The sequence below is a fragment of the Protopterus annectens genome, chromosome 12.part0, assembly GCF_019279795.1.
Source record: "Protopterus annectens isolate FY-2018-M chromosome 12.part0, PAN1.0, whole genome shotgun sequence".
Taxonomy (NCBI): domain Eukaryota; kingdom Metazoa; phylum Chordata; order Ceratodontiformes; family Protopteridae; genus Protopterus; species Protopterus annectens.
In genome coordinates this window covers 629,860,631-629,884,780 of record NC_056746.1, presented here as the reverse complement: position 1 = coordinate 629,884,780, position 24,150 = coordinate 629,860,631, and the positions used below count along the sequence as shown (strand labels likewise).

The window sequence follows — 24,150 nt, the reverse complement described above, 5'->3', positions numbered from 1 at the left end:
AACATATTTTCTGGGAGTATAATGAGTTGGCAGACTTCAAAGATTTCTTGCAGACTGCTCTGTCAGAGACACTGGGTAAGGACAGGAGGAAATTATGGTAGTGTCATCTGCGTATTGGATAATGGAGCTAAGGGGTGATGAAGTGTAAAGGTTTTTGGTGAAAACATTGAAGAGTAAGGGTCCAAGTATGGACCCTTGTGGTACCCCAGTTGTGCTGGTTTGATATTGGGATAGTTTATTTTATGATTTAACGCATTACTGCTGGTTGGATAGGTAGCTTGCAAATCACTGGAGGAATGGTGGGGTGCAGCCTAAAATGCTGATGAAGTGTGTTGTGGGACACTGTGTCAAATGCCTTTGAAAAGTCTAGTAGTAAGACAGGTGATATTACCGGTCAATGGATTTGGACACAGTGTCTATGAAGGAGATTAGGGCAGCAGTGGTGCAGTGTGATGGGCGAAAACCATGTTGGGTTGGAGTAATTAGTTTGTTTTGGATGAGATGGTGAAGCAATTGCCTATGCATGCATTTTTCCAGGAGTTTGGAAAGAGGAGAGAGGATGTAGATTGGTCGATAATTGGATAGTTCACTGAAGTTGTCCCCTTTATGTAAAGGGGTGATGATGGATTTTTTTCCAGAGGTTAGGGACTCCACTCTGCTGTGAAGATGTTTATAAGGATGCTGACAGGATATGCTATGGCTTCTGCAGCAAGTTTTAAGCATTCAGGGGGAGGTTGAGAGGGAGCATCGTTTTAGTTTTTCAAGTTGTGTTTGAATGAGAGCGGCATGGACAGGTTTAAGAAAAAATGGGATAGAAAATGTAGTACTAGTTTGTTGAGTAGGTATCATGAGATAAGGGTGGGGGGAGATCAGAGATGAGGCTTGAGGTAGTTGCAGCAGTGGATTTGTTAACAGTTTGCCTACACTATTTACAAAACGAGAGTTAAACAGACTGGCTATCACTGATGGAGTTTTGTCAGGGTGTGGTGATGGAGTTTGTTTAGAGACTATGGTAAAGAGGTTTGAGATGCATTTCCAAAATTGTTTTGGGTTGTTTTTGTGGTTTGCCAGTTGGTTGGAAATGTGTTTTTTTTTTTTTTTTTTGTCTATGTTCACTAACATTTTGGCCTTGTTTCTTAACTGTTTATACTTGATTAGGTTAGCATCAGATTTGTTATTGTACCATTCCAGGTTTTATCTCTATCTTGTAAATGTTGTTTGGTATTTTGTGTTAGCCATGGAGCATGGTTTGTTTATATCCTTTTGCTGCAGAGGGGGGCTAGGCTGTCGAGAGTATTCAGAAATACATTGCTGAAGTACTCAAGGGCATATTCTAGTGGCAGTGTTTTAAGTGGATTCCAGTTAGTATATTTTAGGATTTTGTTAAACCTTAAACTGGTCAGAGTTCCTGATGTATCTCGTGGTTTTGTGTGTGTGTGGGTTTTTGTAATTTGTGGTGTGGATCTATATATGAATATGGGTAGGTGGTCACTAAGAGTATTGGGTAGAGTGTAGGGATTAGAGTATTTATCAGGATTAGAAACTAGTATCCAGTCAAGAGCTGCACCTAGGGTATTGTTGTTATGCATATGGGTGGCAATGGTAACGAGATGCATATAACCATAGAAGTTTATGCTATTAGTAGGGGAGTCAATCATCATATCTTGCAAGTTAATATTGATATTTCCCATAATTATATTTTCATTACTGATGTTTTCTGATATCCAGGAGAGGATATCTTCCACAGTTTGGATGTTTTGCCAGGTGGTATATATAATCCAACAATGCATATTTGTTTTGTTTTGTTAATTGGTAGGGTTCCGATTAGAATTTTGGCATTGTTGAAAGATGGTGTTTCTTTAGGGAAAGGTGAGACTGTGATGGTGTTAGGACAGATTAAGGCTACCCCACCACCATTTTGTTGGTTCTGTCTTTTGTAAGTATATTATAGCGTGGGGGTGTTATTTCAATATCATGGATATGGATTTAAGCCAAGTTTTGGTGATTACTAGAATATTAGGGGTGTACTGACTTAAGCATGAAATTCTGTGGTTTTGTTACAGATACTATATGTGTTTAGTGTTGCTAGAATATTTTTAGGGTTTAGGCATTTAGCAGAGGAAGCTGTAGTTGGGGGGGCCCTGGGTTGGGTGGATGCCCCCACACATGGACAGAATGTGTTGCTTGGAAAGCTAATGCTTGAGGTACCACATAGGTTTATTAGTGACAACTATTATGTAGAAATTAGCTGTACTAGTGATGTCAAAGATTTTGAGTTTTGAGAGATGCATAATGTGATATTGAATTAGGCTGGGTGATACGTTACTAAAACTTTTTTTTTTTTTTTTTTTTTTTTTTTTAATTTCTCCAAATCTTTTGGGTTTCTAATACTATGATGGGAATGGACCCCATTCCTAAGTCAAAGTACAATTAAAGGTCATGAAATTAGTATTGTTTCAAACTTTGATGTCAGCCAAAAGTGATCTTAGTAGCACCCGCAATGTGCCCAGTAATGACTCCTCCTGCAATTTTGTAAGGGTTACATGGATCGGTAGCATATCTAAATACAATTGTAGATTATTTTTATAAGACCTGTTGCTTCTACTGCAATTGGAACTGCCTGGGTATCTAGCTTCCACATTGCTCTCGTTTCTGCCTGCAGATCCTGATATTTTATTACTTTGTCTCTCTCTGTATGCAAGACACTGCAGTCACTGGGTGTAGTGAATTCAATTATCAATGCTACTTTTGTCTTCTTGATCCACTATATCAGGTTTTCTAGCATCTACCCTTTGAACTGTTGGTAGCAGGTGATCTCATGTGATATAAACATCATTTTTTATGATGCTTTGTAGCTCATATTTCCAGTGTTTTTCAGCCACTTCAATGCCATAATGTTTGCACAATCACCAGTGCAACAGTATTGCCACATTATTATGCCTTTCAGTATACAGTCCTTCTGCCATTAGTATGTCACAACCAGCAACAAGGTGTGCGACTGTTTCCAATTTGGTTTTATAAAACCTACACTTGTCTGTTTCTTCCACATGTTCAATGGACTTTGTAAACTAGTGTGTATGTAGCCCACTATCTTGGGCTGCCAATATTAACCTTTCATCTCTTGGTTTGAATTCACCTCACCTTAACCATTTTTTGCATTTGTTCCTGATCAACATGAGGTTCTTACAGAAGTTTTCTATACTTGCAACTATATTTATGCTTTTTCCATATTTCTTGCCTTCTCATTTGGTCCTTCTCCTCATATTCATCTTTTGTTTTTTTGGCACATTCAGTTGCTACATGATTTTTATCTACTTCTGGATTGATTTCCATTCCTGCTTGGCGTCAATATGTTTCTGCTAATTTAAGCAGATAAGTCTTCTTATATTTATTCTCTTCATGTTTCAAAGCTTTCACTACATTTGGCTCTTGTGAGGTCAGCAGGTGTGTGTGGAGTCTCACAACTGCAAATCTATACATGTAATCAATTTCAAGGAGGCCATCCCTCCTTTGAAACAGGTTATATGTAATCTTGGTATACACACTGAGTTTTATAAAACATTTGGCGAGCGTGAAGCATCCTTCTTGCTTTCCTGTCTAATCTATCCAACACGTTTTGGGGTCAGTCAGTCCAAAACTAAGTTAGGACAAGAAGAGCAAATTGGTTTATAGCTTGGATTTTGTTCCTATATGTCAATACTGTTTTCAGAATTAATTTAGGTCTTCTTAAGTATTCCTTACTACATTCTATTTGCATTTGTTCATGTTTTATTGTTGATCCTTCATCAGTTCCCAAGTATTTATACAGTTCTTCTTGCTCAAGTTATTTTATATCACATTCTTGTCCCAAACTGACGTTTTCCTGGTGCTGCAGTTTTCCTGCTTTAAAGGTTGCTTTTGGACATTTATCAAGACCAAATGACATTCTTATATCATCTGAAAAAGTTTTGACAACTTGCAGTTGTGCTTTCAGTTCCTCATCTGATGAGCTATACAGTTTTAAATAGACAAACAGAAGGTAAGAAGTCTTTATTTATTTTTCATTTGTTAACCGGGTTAGTCTGGCTGAGCGTTTGACTCATTTTCAGCAGAGACCCGGGGAGAAAAGCTCCTCAGGACTTGAAAACAATTTATCAAATGTTAGTAATATAGTACTAACGATCAGCTATAGGATCTTACAAGCAGAGACCTGGAGGGAAAAAAAGCTCCTCAGGCAATTCAATTATACAGAGTATTAACAATTGGCAGACAATTATGTGAGTTGTTACAAACAAGGTTTTAAACAATTAGCAGAAGAAAATGAGACAAATTACAATATTATTTAAGATACTTAGAGCAAAATGAGTTAATAGTTAGGCAGATGCTTATTTAAAGTTGGTAGGATCTAGCTGTATGGGAGTTTGGCAAAAAGAAAGGAAAGTAAGAATGGCTAGTAGGAGATGTAGGTGAGGTAGTATAGGAGACAGACTAGACAAGTAGGTTGTTTTGAGACTGTAAGAATTAAGAGTGGTTGGAGACAGAGGAAGGGAAGAGATAGAAGAGGCAGGGGAATAGTGTTAGAGATACATTAAGAGTGAAGTGGTGAAAGGATGGTGGTTTCAGGGTGGTTGGCTACAGTGGCAAGAACACTTTGTTTTTAGGTATTTCCTTGTGGCCAATTTGAAAGTTTTGCTATGCTGGAGGAATTTTATTTCAAAGGGGAGTTTGTTCCAGGATGTAGCTGGGTTACAGTTATGAAGAAGGCAGCCTATTTTAGTTTTGGGCTTGTAGATGTCTAATAATTCTTGATTTTAGATGAGTAGCGTCCTTGCAGGGGAATATTTGGATAGGACAGTGGATAGGCTAGGGCAGAAGGAAGGTAGACAGAGTGAATGATTTGTAGTTGGTATAGTTGGAGCAGCTGAGGGAATTCTAGCCAGTCTAGTTGCTGTAGTGCTAAGCAGTGGTGGGACTTGTAGGTTTGGTTAGCTGCAAATCTGGCAATCTTATTATAGGTAGTTTCAAGCTTGGAAACAAGTGTAGAATTTAGGTTTGTGAACATGTGACAGCTGTACAGAAGTGTTGGGAGTAATAAAGCCTAGGAGAGAGTTATTCGGGCAGTGTTAGTCAAGTATTTCTTGCTACGGAAAAGGTGTCCAATTTTCTGATGAGTTCTTTTTACCAAGTTAGTAATATGGAGATCAAACTTAAGCTGATCATCTATTATAACATATAGCAATTTAGTACTAGATTCAGCTGAGATTATAGTGTTGTTGAAGGATAAGATGGTAAATGTACTTCTGAGTGTGGTGATGTTTTTAGGGAGGAAGAGTAAGAGCTTAGTTTTTTTTGGATCAAGTATTAGTTTGTTATCACTAAGCCAAGTCTCAATGGTGTGGAAGGATGCCTGGGTAGTTGAGTGGAGGTCAGTTGGGTTGTCAGCAATGGTTATAACAGTTGAGACATCAGCATATTGCACAAGAGATGGCTGGGGACAAGAGGAGTAGATCAAATTGGTGAAAATATTAAAGAGTAGTGGTCCAAGTATGCACCCTTAGGGGACTCTCATTTGTACAGTGAGAAGGGAGGATAGTGCAGAGAGTCATTTAACCGATTGTTTTGTTGTTTTCTAAGAGCCAGATTATAGCCATAGCCTAAGCTGTTGAGTAAACAGCTTAATGGATTAAGGGCAAGGGAGAATTGTAACGGTGACAGAGAGTCACCCTGGAATATCCCCTTTTGAATTTTCTGTGGAGTTGTCATGATGTAGAGCAAGAAAACAGTATGTAAATGTTGCTGGGGAATAGTTCAGGGTGTTGATGTGGATTAGGAGACTGATATGTAATGCTAGAAGCAGGACAGAGAGAAGGGATAACATTTTTAGTGAAATGATAGAATTTGAGTTCTAGAAGGCATGGGTAGTGGAATGGGCAGTAGAGAGCAGAATGTAAAGCTCTGAAGTCGAGGTAGTGTAGTTACGGGTGGGGTTTTGGTGATAACTGGATGTATGGAGGTGGGAGTATTTGCAATTTGATAACATGCCTTAGGGGGTAGAGTAATGGTAGGTATAAATCTAAAGAAAGGAGGGGTGGGTGGGAATGGGGGTAGGGTAGTGGAGCGGATTGAGCCCAAATATAGCAAGGGTGAAACGGAGCAGGATGAGCCAGGACCTTGAATATCTGAAAAGCTAAGAAAATAATTTGTCAATATATCGCTGGGTCTCTGAGACGGTTTAAACTTGCAATAAGTGGGAAATTGCAAAGCTTTGTGCCTATAAGTGACTTTGTATGGAGTCTTATGGTTGAAACTGAATGGACTTTGCAAGGAGTCTTATGGCTAAAACTGAATGGACTTTGTAAGGAGTCTTATGGCTGAAACTGAATGGAGGGCTTTCAGGTGGTTTAAGACTACAAGAACAAAATAATACGATTCTAAAGTCTATTTTAGCTGTAGTTTGGGAGATAGTATGGATGGGAGAAAAGTGGGATAGGGGGAGGTGGTTAGACAAAGTGAAGAGATAATTATTTTTAAACTTCCTGTTAGTTGGGTGAGGGGCAGGTGATGTGCAAACCAGCTAAGAGGTGGAATAGAGTTATAAGCTTTATTGCAGCTGAATAAACTGTAACATACATTAACTTAGTTTAGAGACCTGTAGAAGCTTGCTGGGGACCTTTATTTGATGTAATGACTTGTGCTTCAGGCTGTTCTATTTGTGGCATATGGAGTAGAGATGAAAAGTACTGCATCTTTGGCCTACGAAAAGGAGCAATAGAAAAAAAAAGATCATGAGCAGTGGTAGAGAGGAGAAGAAAGTAGTAGGATCAATTAGTAGAAAGGAAACCGTAGATTATATAGGGAGTGGGCTAGGTGGGGTGTTAGGCTAAGCAGTAGAGGGAGGGTTTCAATATCAAAGCAAACCAAATTTTCAGTATATAGGTAATGTAAATAGGCATATCAAGAAAGCACTTTATAATCCTTACAAAGACATTCTTCTGCTAAAATGAAAATCATAGTTTAGGCATTTCTTCACAGAAGGAACCATACCATGTTATACATTGTGCAGCATAAATTGTATCACATCTTAGATACAGTGGGCCACCTTAATATTTCTACAGTCAAGGTAAAAACAGGCATTTGGTAAACAAAGATTAAACAAAGGTTCACTGATAAGTAGGAAATGCTAATTATTTTCTACTATGGTTCTACTACCAACAGTTTAAAATCTGGAAAAGACCACCTGTACTCAGGTATGAACAGCAAGGTTTAACAGTATGAAACAAGTAACCCAATAATGCTGCAAAGTATAGGTGGGCAAAACAGCTTTAACTGCAACCAGACCTTTCAAAGAAAGAAACCATGTGGCTGTAGTCTTTACTTGTGGATGGCATTCATTAATACTGGTCATTTAGCTTATCAACGTACAGACATTTCAGCAGAGGATATAACTTCAGTTTTAAACTGAAAAATGGCTTTCAAAATTCAAGTGACTAGCTTAACTACAACCGGATATTACAAGACAGTATATGGCTTTACTTTTAATTTTATAAACAGCTATGAATAAAGCCAGACAGGTTTGTGTAAATATGACTGGAAGTTAGAAGAAAACAGTGTTATAGTTAGTAGAAAAAAAACAATAATAAAGTCATATGTGGTAATTTAATAAAGATCTTTCTTGTTTAAAAAAAATACATGCTTATATCTCTTCAAAACCTTGGTATTTAATATGCATATTAAAAGCTGCATTATGGGGTTAACTTTTACTACAAGCATCACTCTTACAGTCCAGAATGTAAAAAGAGACTGAGATTTTAAGAAACACTAATCAAGTTTAAACTTATTAAAAAAAATGATTCTGACTTAGAAAAAAATGAATAAAAAATTAAAAGAATTATGATCAGAATGTAATGCAGAATTGGCTTCAAATCTAAATTAGGCTAAGGCCAGATGAACAGTCAAATTTTCTGAATAGCTGCCATCAATAAAGCAGATAACAGACACAAAATAATAAGTATCATGCTTTAAGCACCGGTGAAAAAGGTAACACATGATAACAGTGGCTTACTTTAAATGTTTTTAGACTTATTTTCAAACTTTTACAGCTCTGACAATATTACTTAAGATTTATCTGACTTTCAGTCATATTAAGATTTTAATAAACCTGCCATCAATGTCATCAGAATTTCCTGTGTTATTAAACGGTCCACTGCCATTACAAGAGGTACTAAACAATACTAGGTTACTATAATCCCATAAGGCCCCCGACTCAATGGCATTACTTCAGAATTTTTATGAGCAAACCATCAAAACTTTGGCTTAACTTATTTACCTTCACGCAGCAGGTATATTTCATATGCATATCTCAACCTGTCAAAAAACAAATATGGAGCTTTCAAACCCAAATAATTATGTAAGATTTTTGCTTCCATATTAGAAAGCAGTTTTGTAAAATCCTTATCTGATCTGAACCGAGGTTTTGTCTTGGACTTAACAGACTGATATCATAACTCCTTAATAAATGGCATTCATCAGGAATTCGTTTTTGTACTCCTTATAGATTTGCCAAGTTTACTTATCATGCAAGTTTTAGATTCCTGTTCAGTGTGTTACAGCAGCCACATCTTCTTTATTCAAACTGTTCAACTGTATCTACTTAAAAGGTATCTTCACAAAAAAATAAAATCCAGTCAGAAGTGGTATAGGGAAGACTGTTCCCTTTCCCATTTGTTTACTTTGTACACTTAACCCTTACTACTTCATCTGTTTTTAACCTTAACTATTCATTGCCCTACCTTTAATGGTAAAAAGGTTCCATTTACAGCTTTTGCTGAAACACAGAACATTCCAAAAAAGTATCCATTATTACTACATCTACTCACTTACTTCATTAACATTAGCAAGCAAATTGATTTCCCAAGGTGACTGCACATGATCAACAACTTAACTTCAGCTCTCCCGTGTGGAAAAAGGAATTGAAAGACAAAGGCCAGGAACTCTGAATTTAATAAAAGTGACAGTTACTGCTGGATACCCAAGACAGCCTGAAACAGATCAACTAGGAAAGGTGAACAGAAATCACTGACTGGGAAGAATACTGCAGCTGTTCAGCAAAACAGCAGTTCAAGCTTCAGCTTTGGTGCAAGGCAGGACTTTCAGTAATCTAGAATAAAAAAAATAAGTCAAATATGCTCAGAGCTCATTAAAATATATGAAACACTGAATGAGTATATCAAGTCAAATAAAAGAATGGAAAAAGATGGAAGAAGCTTTAAACAGATATTCAGATGAGTTGATAATACTCCAAAAATCAGAGGGTGAAATGAAAAAAGGTAGTTTGAGTATGACACTGTTCAAGTAGAGATGTTTCAAAAAATGATAAAATTAGAGGACACAGTACATAGGGAAAATCTGAGATTTTTTGCTGTACCACAGAAACTAAAAGGAAAAGACTGTATTAACTTTATGAAGGCACAAATAAGCAGTTGGGCTGCTGTTCCAGAGTGGGAGATGTTAATTGAAAGGAAACATTGTGTGCATGCTCCAAACTTGGTCATGAGAAAGCAGCCAAGACCTGCATCAATAAAGATGCAAAACTACCAGTGGAAAGAGTTCATCCTGACAGAACTGTGGCAAAAGGACAAAGTTATAGGTTCATAGGTGTTTACTAGGCAAATGACCACAAGGGCCTTTTTAAGCCCAAATCTCTGACAAGTTCTAGTATCCTTGTAAGTGTAAGCAGTGGCTTGAGAGATGAAACATTTGCAAGCAAGGGCCTAGCACATTAACATTTTACAGGCTGCTTGTGTCCAGAGGCATAGGTGCCAAACCAAGGATGAATTTCCTGCTTTCCACCCACTTGTCCAAATTATACTTTAAGTGGGGTAGGGAGGAACTCTGCTTCACATGGATGGGGAGCCTGTTCCAGAAAAGGGGTAATGTATGGGATACTTATCTGTCTCTCCAGCAGGACCTATTTATATCACAGACAAGGTTTAAGTCTTTAGAACAGGTAAGTCTGGTGCTGTTTGTTTTGCAGACATGCAAAAGATCCACCAGAGTGGAGTCTGACAATGCTGTGTGTGCCAGGCATAGATTGCCCCTCAACTTAGGAGGTAGGGGGGTATGTAGGAGGTACAGGGTATAGGGGCCTTGAGTAGGTCTGCAAAGGACTTGTTACTTATGCCCTGTATTCCTTTAGGGAGGAACCTCTGTGGGCATTCCAACTGTTGGATATGCCTGGTTAAGTACATACCAAAGGGGGCAATGTACTCAATGATAGGTCTGATGAATACAGTGGAACAATGATTTCCTTGGATCTAGATGCCATACCTTTTGTTTATAAGCTGCACAACATAAAATAATTTCCTCACAACTGTAGACACATGAAGGTCAAAAGCTAGATTATGTTGTGTGTGTGTGTGTGTGTCCCCAAGTTCCTGACTACTGGGTCAGCTCTTAGGGATATGTTGTCAATATAAGTAACAGGGTAGATGACTTCCCGAAGGATACCATTATGTATTTATTGGTAGTTTTAGTCCATAGCTCTGACACCAGTTATTTGTCTGTGTCAGCCCTTCTTGGACAGCATTTTTGTTTGTGGAGAATTCAATGTCCACTCCTAATTTGTAATCATCTGTAAATTTTAGTCAGCCAGAGGCTACTGAAACTGGTCTTGACTTCAGAGAACTAAATGCCAAAAAAGGAGTGGTCTTAGGACCAATTCCTGAGGGACTCCACTTGTGACTGGCCTCTTTGTAGAGGTGGGCTCCCCAGCTCTAACTTCCTGAGTCCTGTCAGTAAACCATCTGGCTATCCCTGGGTGACATAAGGGTTTGTACCGAACCTCTTAAGTTTGCCAACAATGCTGGAGTAGGGTACTGTGTCAAATGCCTTGGCCAGGTCAAGGTAGGCAGTGTGAACCATTTTTCCCACATCCACTGCTTTGGTGACACTCTCAAAGAAGTCCACCAGGTTGAGTAGGCATGATCTGCCCTTGACAAAACCAGTTAGGTCCAGTGTCTGGAGGTTTCCTATGTCATACTTGATAATTTCCATGAGAAATCTTTCCATGGCTTTGTATATGAGACTAGTGAGAGTTCTGGGTCTGTACTTTCCAGGTTTTGTAGATGGACCACTTTGTGCAGAGGAAGACTGTTGCTGTTCTCCATTCATGAGGCAATTCCAGATGGCCTGATAGGTCAAAGGTTCATGATTCACAGACTCATAGATAAGTACTAGGCTAACTACCTCTTGTGGGTCATTTTTAAGCCTAGCCAATTACCCCTGTGATCACCAAACCCTGGACCTTGCGTTTGTAAGGTAAATACCTTAACCACTGTGCCAACCTCCCACCCCATATCAAGTGTTACATGCTATGTAGAAGGCATCCTGGGATATTGTCTGGGCCCACTGGTACAGCGTTCTTGACCTTAGAGAGAGAGCATGGAGGACCTGCTCTCTAGTGATAGTAGTAGTAGGAGTTATATTTGACACTATTTCTCAAGGGAAAGTTGAGGGGGGAAAAAAGAGGTAAAGTTGGAGATTAACTTTCCAGCCAATAGGTTTGCTGTATCTTTTGGCTCAGTATAGGTGGCTCCATTAATAATGAGCTCTGCACACAACTGTGTATTGCCTTTGAGGTGGCGGACATAGCTAAAGGATGCCTTATGGTTGTCTTTGGCCTGTGAGGCCAAATTAGTCTACCAAAGCCAAATTTGAGATTATTTGTCCTCTGAGTTGTTTGTTTAGTTTGACGAGAGTGCTTTTATCTTGCTGGGTACTGCACCTCCTAAGTTTTGCCATGACTTTCTTCCTTCTGTTATATAGCCTACTGATATTGTGATTCCACCAGGGTGCCTTGTTTATTTTGTTAGTTCTGTATTTCTTCCACATTGGTACAGCTGCCTCTTTGCAGCTATTAAAACATGCTTCTATAGGGTTTCTGTGAACAGTTCTGTGTAGACAGCAGTGTTCTCAGGGTTTATGGGAGCTTGAAATTTTGCCAGGTTTGAAGCAAAAGCTGTGATGGGATAGTAGCATTAATACCACCCCAGGGTCCCCATGAAGAGAGGACACCAGACTAGTGGGAGTAACCTTATCAATAAAGGATAAATAAAATAAATCCTTTATGTCGGATAACATTTTAATGGCTATGGTCTCACAAGCTGTACTGCTGACTACCAAATACATTAGGGGTGAAAGACCCTAAAAGGATATGGCAAATGTAAACTGCTGCATCAGATTCTGACCAATACCGGTCACACCCAAATAAGCTTTACACTATACAGCTGCACAACATAATTATAACTTGTAGCTGCCCAGGATTGTACTGAATACAGTCTGAGCCCAGTAAGTTCAACTGTAATCTTACCAATAGTAACTACCCCAAAAGAATTTTCCATGTATACATAATGTCTCCCAGAAGGAGATAATGATACATCTTCCACTGCCTACACCCCTTTATGATACAAGCTGCCACCAAACAGACTGATCTACTATCGTCTCACCTACTGAATACTTTTCCCAACAATCAAATCAATATATTAAATGATAGCAGCTTATAACCAGTCTCTCTTGAAAACCAGATGATGACAAATGTAACAACGCTATAAGGTTTCACTTATAAAAAAATAAGCAGGACACCTAACAACATTTCATATATGAATTGAAAAAATACTCATTAAAAATCAAGTAAAAACAGGGAAGAGACCAATTAATAATTTAAGCCAGTGACTTACAGCACACAGAAGGATAAAATTAAATATTTTAAATAGAAATAGTTGGCAACAGAACTCTTGTGGCATTTAATGTCATTTCTACCTCTATGTAATGAGTACTGCAGGGTAATACCACTAAATCACTAAACTGTCCAGCCACTGCAGATGACACTCAGGAAAAATACTAAAGTTTTAGCTTAATGTTTCTGGGAAAGCAAGCAGTATATTTTCCTTCCTGTTCCTTGTAAAAAATGCTTTGCTGCTTGTATAGTCTATATTACAAAATAAAAAAAGAAACATGGGAGTCATAAATTAGTTTTCTATGCAAGTTAGAGGTTTCTTTAACTTAAAGAGCAGATTAAATAAAGAGGAAGAGAGCAGCAGTCCTGGTTCACTACTCCATGGATGTTACTGTAAATTTTTTAATCGAAACAGAACTTTCTATCTTTTAAATCAGGCTGTTTAGAACCCATAGACAAAGTTCACCCCAATGTGAGATAATGCAGACTTTAACAGAAATAAATTAATGTAGTAGGGAGGTGAATAGGTTGGGAATACAAAAGACAGCTCAGAGATGATTATCTACATTAGTCTGTATTTCTAATAACGAGACTGCACCGGGTAACAATCCGACTCATTCAAGAAAGGATATTTTTCTTTCAAGGAAGAGGAGTTTCATGTATTTTTGTCTGGGATGTGTGCAAGTGTTCTTATGCTGTATGGATAACTGACCTGTCCCACTCTACAGTGTAAAGGCTGGCAAAGCATTCATTTAGCATTTTAACATGTTCAGAAAAGGTGATAAGCCTGTTGAAATGAATTGTATATGTGCTTGTATTTTAGTCTGTTCTGGCAAAAGTGCTCAACCGTGAACACCCACGGGTTGTCACCTCCTAAGCTTGCAGAAGGACTTATGTATACATAACTGACACACATTATTCCCTCTTCTCTGGCTTATGATCCTTAGAATAACATTTATAACCTACTTCTTGTACCTGTAGTGTGAGCTAATCAGGACATTTTATCAGAGAAATAACAGACTGGGTGATTTATTTTTTTCACACAAAATACTTTTCTTAAAACCAGTCCTTCTACAACTGCAATCAGTACAGTTTATGCTTTCCCAGCTTACTTCCCACTATTTGCTTTCTTTTTGGTCTTAAAGAAATGGACCTAATCACTAAAAATCTAAGGTCCCTTATTTTAGCTGCCTAATTAAAATTCTGAAACAATTCAGTTTCCAATACTGTGACTGATCCTTAAACAAAAGAAATTTCAGATGAAAATCCTTGTATCTGGCCCAATTAAAATTTCCAAGGTAATATCTTCAAGATCCAAAGAAATCATCCCAGCACTGTACTCATCCCTTATTAGTCACATTACTGAATACAATTCCTCTTTTGGTATGTGCAAATTCAAGCATATCACGCAACAAGACATGATCCAAAGATTTCTAACCAAGAAAATTAAATGTCTTAATGTCTTCAACTGCCCCAAAATATCAGCACAATTCTCTTTATACTCAGTAGCATGTGGATTGCTGAAAGGCAACCTGTGTCTGGCTTTTCGAGCCAAGGAAGACCCAATCCTACTTGACCTATTTCTTCACAAAACCAGTGGCTCTATAAACATTTGCACTAAGGTCCTAAATCTACACTAACAAATAGACAAGACTCGCTAGAGGGATACAATTTTAACTCAACATATTGCTAGTCTATGGAATAAGTTATTTCTACAGATCAAAGTACTACTCTGGCTGCCTTTAAGGCTACTCTTGATAACTGAATGGATATACACAAATTTACAACAAGGAGAATCATGTATAGCCCTGCTCAATGTGGGATGTGAACACTATTAACTGCATGAAAAGGGTGGCATGTTTATCTTTTTAAAGATGAATACGTGACTAAGCATCCTGTAGTCCTTGAGATTGCTTGCCAGTAAGTTCCTATGTTCCTCAAGTTAATTTGTCTTCTACATGCACATTTATTGACATTGGTGAGATAAAAAATGTGCACTGCTAAAAAGCTGATGAATACAATAAATTTTATTCTACATAATTCAATTTGCACACTGGAAACAAATATTGGTACTTAAACAGTCATAAATGAAAACTAAAGACTTGTGGCTTAACAGCGAAACAGGCTTTGTAAAGAGGTAGGAAGAAGAAGAAGAAATGTATTCAGCCTGGGCTAACTACATTTTTATGGAAACTGACACACATCATTAACAGGGATGACACTCCAGTGTGAAAGACCTACTCAATGCCTTCTCACTAGGGGGATAACGGCACAGCTAGAACCAGACTAGCATATGACAAATGGAAGGTGCTTGATTACCTTAGTAATAGGAAAGTAGTAACAGATGTCCAAGGAAATGAGAAAGCAGCACGTATAAATCAATTTCACTGCACTATGGCAGGACGGTAATACAATCAAGCAAGCATAGAGTACCTGCATGTAAGCCTGGCTCTGTGACAGGGAGGGATGCAGCCCTGAGTGGAACCCAGATGGTCTGAATTTGATAAAGCAGCTCAGGCACACAGGAACTGGACAGGATGAGGTGGGACTGAGTGGCTTATGTCAGCTTGCTTATCCCAGGGAGAAGGACTGATGTGCTATCTGAAGCCAGGGCAGACCAGGCTGCCTCTTATTTCAATGGCAAGGGGCTATAAAGGAGGTGGCTTTATGGGCAATAAGATAGCTGTGATGTCATGGTTACTTCATCCAGTAACAGACACCCTTCTCTTCCATAACAAAAAAAAAATCTCCGTCTTATCCTATCACCCCAGCCTCTCTTAAAAGGAGAAAGGCTGATATATGGGCGATAAATTGCAAAGCTGCCTTCTCAGTGGAAGCAGAGAGTTCACCTGTATAGTTACACAGCAGGATTCAGCCAAACCCCTGCCTGAACAAAATGGGGGAGGGGTTGACAGTCCCAAGGGTAATAGAATGCAACATCATTCTCCCTATAGACAGCAATGGTTCACCTACAGTGTCATAGCAGGATTTGGTTGGATCCAGTCCCAGGATAATAACAGACAGGAATGAAAGAAAAGTAAGCAGCAGTGGATTGGGGGACAAAATTATTATTTGTATGTCAGTTTTCACTTAACTGGTTAAAATAACTTATTCACAGATGGATACCAGAAGGGATCTTTTACTTTAAACTCTGTGAAGAACTCAGATCTGTTCATAATAATTAGGGTGGGTACAGAATCCAAAGCACCTTATATGGGCCAATGAGAGGGGAATTAACCCCAAAACAGATCCACAGTTGGCAATTCCAGCACCCACAGCCATTCCCCAATCTGGCACTTCTCTTGGGAGGAGCACAAAAAACAGTCCTCCTGCACATTAGGATAGTTTATACTACAAACAGAGCACTAAAGCTTCACTCATGACCCTAAATTCAATACCTGCATTCATTCCTAAATGCTGGTAATGCTCTAAAGACCAATCGACATCTGCCAATTGCTGATCCCCAAAATTCTGTAACTGTGGTGGCTGCCTCCTTTTCCCCACCCTAGCTACGCCTCTGTCTCAAAAAAGTGTTTTTGGAAAATGACTGCCTCCCATTTCAGATAAAAGGAGTCACTCTCTAATTTTTTGTTGACTACCTTGAGATCTCAGTTGACCTCCTTGGTGTTAACACAATACAATGTCATCAAGTAAGCCAAGTGCAGAAATATATAAGAGCAACACTTTGCTGAACAGAAAGAAACAGGCTGACTAATATAGTTAGAAATGCCATTTACCAAACCTATACACATACTCAAGGAAAGCATACTGAAAGACCGTCATCACAGAAAGCAAATATGGTTACCACTCCAAATATACCAGAGGAAAAGCTATCATATTCCTTACCAGCACTGAGATCACCTCCAATGCGCCCAATATCAGTTTGTAGCAGCATGCTCTTTGGGGGCATCTTTGTCCCAAACGCCGTCTGGATGTTATCCACAAAAGTTTTACAGTGACTGCTGTCTACCCAGATACGTTCACCCAGTGAATCCTCAATATAAACCTAGAACAGGAGAAGAGGAAACCATAGACTTTGTTACTGAAAAAAAAAAAAAAACCCAAAAATGAGGAAATACAAGACATGAAACATAAAAAAGAAAATGAAAACAAGTGTTAAATATATTACAAAATCAAGGACAACGGCATCATGATGACAAAACATGAATCACAGAAGAAGAAAAGAAAACAAAGGCACAAATACAGACATGGTACCCCAGTCTAGTGATGCAGCATATTGATTTCCAACTACAACACTAATGACAGAGTTTGGAAACACTGAGGAATGCAAGTCAGGCGGCAGGAGTGAGCATTCTGTGAATGTTTTCCTTTCCAAAACATGCTGTGAAAGCCACCAATCAACACAACACCAAAACAGTGCAAGCTACAGGGTGCCCAGAGTTCCAATGTATTCAACAAGTGTGTGAAAACTTTCATCACAGTCTACTCTAATACAGGGTTTGAAAATGCCAGCAGTCACGTCTGTGATGTACCTTATTTCCAAGCAGCCAAATTCCACAATAAGTCTAATGTTGACAAAGCCACAATATCCACCTGATGTATTAGGTGGACTAGTGGGTTAGGAGAGTGGTCTAAGGTGTAAGGAGAGTTTTGGAGATGGCCAACAAGTTAGGTGCAAACTAACGTGTCAATGACTCACCGAGTACAAAGTACATGAAATAGTAAAACTAAGTAAACAAAAAATCTCAAGTACAAATGACAAAGTGGATTAAATAAAAAATGTTGTTGAAAAGAAATTGGGCATTATGGCAGTAGAGAATGCAGTCCAGAAAAAAAGAATGAAGCTTCAGAACTATTGTGCTGTCAGTTAGAAAGGTAAAGAAAACCAGGTTTTGTAATGCTGATCAAGAACTAGGACAATGATATAATCTTTATATTTTCAAATTAGCACATCCCAATGCAAGATAGAATAGTTGTGTAAAATCTTACCATAACCATAGATGTCTTTCTCTTCCATGTTGCAGTATTCTTACTATGGGATTCTCCACCTCAGGCAATTTGAACGTCAGCTCTATACAAAAACTTAAGCCTGGTTCCTGTTGGTACGTGGGACATCAAATGCAGGGCCATAAACCAGGGTCCTTAAATGTGATGTCTGCACGCACAGACCTCAGGAGTAACTGCCCAGTCAAACAGTAAACTAGGTAGAGCCCAAAGATGCCCTCTCTAGACCAGTGAAATGCCACTGACTGACCAGTGTGACCATAGTCTAGGTAATGCCCCATAGACAGGTGAAAGGAAATGCAGGGGGAAAGGTGGGAGGGAAAGAATACTGCAACATGGAAGAAAAGGACATCTATGGTTATGGTAAGATTTTACACAACTATTCTATGCCCTTCAATTCCCATGTTGCAGTATTCTTACTGTGGGAGAGTACCACAGCTTAAGAAGAAGGAAGGGTGGAGGTAGAGATAGCGGATTCCAGAAATCCCTGCAGGACTGCACTAGCGAAACCTGCTCTGGCTCTGGAGATATGATCCAGTTTGTTGTGTCTGGTAAAAGTATGTACAGTGGACCAGGTGGCTGCCTCTAGGATTGAAGCTGTGTCTAGGCCCTTGAAGAAGGCCTTGGAGGATGTCACAGCCCTAGTAGTGTGTGCTCTGCCCCCTGAAGCAAGTCCTTCCCATGGCAGGAGTAGCAGAAGCAGATAGTTTTTCTGACCCAACAGGAAATAGTTAGTTTGGAGATTGCCTTGCCCAGGGCTCTGGGATGAAAGGATACAAAATGTTGATTAGGTTTCCTAATGGTCTTAGTTTTGTCCAACTAAAACCTTAACTGCCTGGGAATATCCACAGAATGGAGTTTTCTCTCACTGTCATTGGTAGGAGACGGGGAAAAAGTTGGGTAGGTGAATGGACTGATTTAATGATAGCTCACTGACCACTTTGGCCACGAAGGAAGGATTGGTGCACAGGGTCACCCTGTCTTTGTGGAAGATAGTGTAGGGAGGGCATGCCATGAGTGCCTGTAACTCTGATACCCTTCTAGCTGAGGGAGGGCTACCAGCAAGACTGTTTTCCATGTGCACATCTGTAAGGATGTAGAACTGGCTGGCTCAAATGGAGCCAGTGTGAGTTTTCCAGGATACAATTTAGGTCCCAAGGTGGTGTATAGGCTTCCTCAGTAGTCTAATGTGTAAGAACCCTTTCAAGAACAATTTAACATCTAACCTGAAGAGTAGAGGAGGGTCTAAGGGTATGCAGGCAAAAATAGCAGATCAGCGAAAATGCACCTAAGAGGTATGAAAGACCTGCCTTGATAAGCTCACACACATAAGTTAAGACTATGGGGACAGCCACTTGAAAGGGGTCTCCATGTCTTTGGAGACACCATTTGGAGAATCTTTCCCATTTTAAAATGCAGGCTCTCCTTGTGTTAGGTTTTCTGGCCTCCCTCAGGGCAGAAAGCACATCCTCAGAGTAGCAGTGTCTGAAAGGTATTAAATGTCTATCACCCAAAGTGTTAGGCATAGCATCACCAGGTGAGGATGGATGAGAGCTCCCTTCTGCTGTGTCAATAGGTCCATCTTGTGGGGTAACTTGTGTTGATTGCCCTTGACAGGGGATAGTAGAAGGGGGAACCAATGCTGCCTTGGCCAATAGGGAGTCACCAGCAAGATTTTTGGCATGTCCCTCCTGATTTTCAGAAAGACCTTTTGAATGACAGGAAAGGGAGGAAAGGCATACAGAAAACGTCCCTTCCATGAGAATGAGATGGTGAAGGCGTCCACTCTCTAGGCTAGTGGGGAGTGGTCCTTGGTACAAAATCTTCTCAGTTGTCTGTTCTGGGGGAAGCAAATCTATTTGAGGTGTGCCCCACTGGTGGACAAGGTCTAGAAATACTTCTCTCTGCAACATCCACTCGTGATGCAGTTAGAATGATCTGCTGAGAGCATCCACTTAGTGGTTGTCCTGAGATGCGATGTAGACTCCCTGCAGAAATGAGCTGTTTTGTGAGGCTAAGTCCCAAATCTGCACTGCCAGCCTGCAGAGGAGGTAGGACCTGGTCCACCCCTGTTTGTCGATGTACCACACGATAGTGGTGTTGTCTGTGAAGATTTACAGGGGGGGCTGGCTATAGGAGGGGGAGAAAGACTTTCAGGGATAAATGAACTGCAGTCATCCCCCTTACATTGATGTGTTTGTTCAGGAGGGGTGCCTGCCAGCGTTCTTGCACCTTGAGGCCCTTCATGGTAGCCCCTCAGCCCAGAAATGAGGCATCATTGTGCATATGTTGAGATGGTGTGGAGGGTAGGAGGGAAAGGCCTGGGTTCAATTGAACTCGTTGACTCCACCACTTTAACTCTGTTTTTAGGCAGGGTAGGAAGGGTATCTGGAACTCTGGAGGGTGGCTGTGTGCTGGGACCACACATTCTTTTGGTACCACTGTAGCTTCCTCATGTGTATCATGACTAGTGGTAGCGTAGGAATAGTGGATGCCATAAGGCCCAACAGTCGCAAAAATTGTCTTGCTGATAGTTGGTGGGCCTGGGGAAAGTCCTGGAAGTGGTCCTTTAGGGAAACCACTTTGTCATGAGGGAGAAAGGCTCAGGTCTTTCCGAATCTTGGATCCCAGGAAGATTTTGTCCTGCTCTGGTGAAAGGGATGATTTGGCGAGGTTGAGGGTGAACCCCAGAGACATGGAAAACTGCAGATGTTTTTTGAAGGCGTTTTCTTTTTCTGCATGAATAAGGATATCATCCAGGTAGGGGTAGATTTGAATGCCCTTGGTCCTGCAGTAGGCTATGGAGGGAGATAGGCATTTGGTGAATATCATGGATGCAGTGGATAAACCAAACGTCAAGGCAGTAAATTGAAAGTGAAAACAGGTCCCATCAAAATGTAAGTACTTCCTGTGGGCAGGTTGTATGGGGATGTGGAGGTAGGCTTCCTTCAGGTCCAGTGTGGCCATGAACGCTTTAGGTGGCAGTAGTGGAAGTAGGGTTTGGAGGGATAGCATTCTGAAGGAAGGGACTTTTAGAAAGAGGTTTAGAAAAGACAAGTCCAGGATTGGCCTCCATGGTCCTTTTTTGATACTAGGAATATCCTTGAGTAGAAACCATTCCCTTTTTGGCCTGAGGGGACATTTCTATGGTTCCATGAGCCAGTATGTCCTGGATAATGTGAGGAATTAGGTGAAGTTGTTTTTTGGGAGGCAGTTGAATGCCCTGTGGTGTGGTCCTTTCTTGCCAAAATAGGAAATATCTCTTTTCCATTACTGCCAAAACCCCGTGGTCTGATGTGATCGTTTTCCAAAGAGGCAGACAGTGGGAGAGACAGGATGACAGGGTGAGGTGGGCAAGGCAGTCGTGCATTGCTGACATTATTTCTGTCCTGAAAGGTCTGTCTTTGGGTAGGCTGAGATGGAAGAAGGGTGGCAGTGGAGGAGGGTCTTCTGACATAGGTGGGCTTAGCTGGGTAGTTTCTCTAGAATTTAGAATTTAGGTACTGGAGTTATCAGAATGTTGTTTACTATCTTGTAGCTTCTTGCTCTTCCCCTGAAGGTTCTTAAACAATTCAGCAAACTGTTTTCCAAACAGGAGGTTGTGGTCTAGTGGAGCATCTACAATTTTGGATTTGAAATCTTCAGGCAATGATTGGAGCCTAAGCCATGAATATCTGCAAAGTACAGATGCAGATACAGCAGATCTAGCAGAGGCCTCTGCTGTATCATAACTGCATCTAATCGAGTGCCTGGCTACCTGGGATGCCAGGGTCAGTTTTGATGCTACTTTTGTCTTGTTGGGAGAGTCAGGGAAGGAGGATAGTAGAGTTGAAGCTTGGGATACCAAACCCAAGGTATACTTAATCATATGCACTTGGTAATTAATAGCCCTGAAGGCTAGGGTGGAGGAGATATAAACCTTCTTACCCAGCCTGTCCATACTCTTGCTGCCCTTGTCAGTAGGCAGAAGTGCAGAGGATGGAATCAGTCTAGATTGCTTGTCTGGGGCTACAGCTATCACAGCAGGGTCCACCAAAGGGGGGGGGGGGTACTAGAAATTTGTGGTCATCAGGCAGTTTGCAGAAATGATCCAGTCACTTTGGAGCAGGTGGCTGAGAATCAGGAATTTTAGAGGCTGATGCAAATGTATCTAGGTATGCAGGTATAATTGGGGGGATGGAGAGGGAGATTCAACCTGCAGCAGCTCAAAATATCTTTGAGTTTCAGTCATTTGGGAAGTATCCCATTTAAAACATTCTTTCATTTTAGTAATGGTCTCCCCAAATGTAATGTCCTCTGGAGGAGAGTCTCCTATGGATTCCTCATCTGGAGAACAGTATTCCAGGGGGGAGGCTATTTGTGATGAGTATGTAACAGACTCATCAGAGGATGAGGAAAAAAACTCTACTTCTTCCCGAGAAATGGAAAGGAGGATTCAAGTTGCTGAGGCAGGTCTTGGGCTAAGCACTGGGATAGTGGTAGGTGAGGAGGCCGTGGGCCTAAGGGCCATGAATGCCTGCATCAAAGACTGTGTAAAAGATTCCTAGTCAGGTTACCACTCAGGAGAGGGAGATAAATGTTTGCTCTTTTGTTTTCTTTTTAAAGGGGTAGTTTTGGGGGAAGGGGGGGGGGGGTAGAAGGCCTAGATTCCAGGGCCTGAGCTAAAGAAGTCGTCTTGGATTCCTGCATCGCAGACGGACGTCTAGTGGAGCCTGGTTCCCCTCGACTTCAGTAGTAATCGACATAACAGTAACCTCTGAGGAAGTGCCAGCCAGTACTTTAAAAGCGGCTTCCTCAAGGGGAGACCCCAAAGTAGACGGCTCTAGCAGACATCCCTCAATAGCTATATCGGCGGTTGGTGGGGCATCTGATGACAGAGGAGCAGAGGTAGTAGGCCGTAGAAACTTGGCCATTTGTCTTGGTGGTTCCACCGGGGTGCCAGACTCCGGATCCATCCTTAGTGCTAACTTTTTAAGCCTCTGATATTCCAAATATAGACTGAGGGCGGCCAGACGGCTTCTAAGCATTTTACGGATGAAGGACTGGATCCATCCTTAGTGCTAACTTTTTAAGCCTCTAATTTTCCAAATACAGTTTAAGGGCAGCCAGATGGCTTCTAAGCGTTTTAAGGACGAAGGATTGGCAGATGGCATAGAAGGTATGCTCAAGTTCCCGGCCTAAACAGAATATGCAATGGTCATGGGAGTCCTTATGAGGAATTTGACGTCTGCATTGGCATTTACCCTTCTTAGCAGACATCAGCTAAGAACAAACAAGCAAACCAAACTCGAACAATAATATATTTTAAGAATTTCCCAAAGGGGTACTTAGCTTTAGATGTCTTAAAGGTAGAGCAGCAAAGGAATCTATCTGACGTTCGACTGCGGCAGAAAAGTTCTGAGGTCTGTGCGTGCACACATCAAATTTAAGGACCCTGGTTTATGGCCCTGCATGTGACATCCCACGCACCAACAGCAGCCAGGCTTAAGCTTTTGTATAGGAGCCAACGTTTGGGTTGTCTGAGGCAGAGAATCCCACAGTAAGAATACTGCAACATGGGAATAGAAAGCCATCACAGAATTGCCTACAACTCTGGCGGCTACTGCCAACCTGCCACAGCTCCTTTAAATTTTATCTCACTAATGCAACAACTCATAATTCACAGATTAATATGTTTCTCTACTGGCAAAGAAGCAAGGTGTCACATTCTTGGGCCTGCAAAACATAGTAACAAAAAGTTAACTACTTGCAGATCTCTTTGATACAGGATGAACATGTCAGTGCACAAATACTACCTGTGATGCACTGTATGCCAGTAATAATGGAAAGGATTTAGCTGCAGTAAAAATAAAGAAATTTAAGTAAGAAAACTCCTAAAGTAATGTATGATGGTCCTGTCAACTAAATCTACACCCCAACAGAGTGACACTGAAAGAAAAAGGAACAAATGCCATACAACGAGTAAGGATGTCAGAAGCAAGACAGTAGTGGTTGCTAGAAAAATAAATAAATAAATAGTGCATGCACTAATTAACCTCCCAACATCAATGCAAAATGATGAATATTTAACTAAACTGGCCTCAAACTCAAACCTCCTACAATTACTACATTCATGTACAAATGCAACCACTTTTCATGGTCACCAGTGAAAATGATATTAGCACACATTAATATTCAACAACCTATTTTCTACACTTTCAGGACAGTCTCTCTCAAAAATCAATTCACTGCAAACAAGCTAAAACAAATTTAACCAATCATAAACTCTTCTGTAATAATCACATCTAACTCCCTATCGTCCACAAAATACAGAATCTCCTCAATAACTTCTAATAACCGTATCGCAAACAAAACTACTCAAATCCATACACAAACATCTCTTAAGCCATACACTACTTTAGTATTCGTTTTGCCTCTCTGGTTACTGATCATCAGTCTCCTCCAATAGTTCTTTAACTTACTAATTTCCAGGG

At 40.3% G+C, this 24,150-nt stretch overlaps 1 protein-coding gene across 3 annotated transcripts in view; it reads right to left on the bottom strand.

Moving 5' to 3' along the window:
- INTS1 (integrator complex subunit 1) overlaps positions 1 to 24,150 on the bottom strand; it is a 2,399,836-nt gene that overhangs the window by 2,222,813 nt on the left and 152,873 nt on the right. For all 3 annotated transcript variants that reach the window (XM_044089756.1, XM_044089757.1, XM_044089758.1), the window contains exon 6: positions 16,559 to 16,718. In XM_044089756.1, coding sequence (XP_043945691.1) covers positions 16,559 to 16,718 — 160 coding nt within the window. The remainder of the gene's footprint in view (positions 1 to 16,558; positions 16,719 to 24,150) is intronic.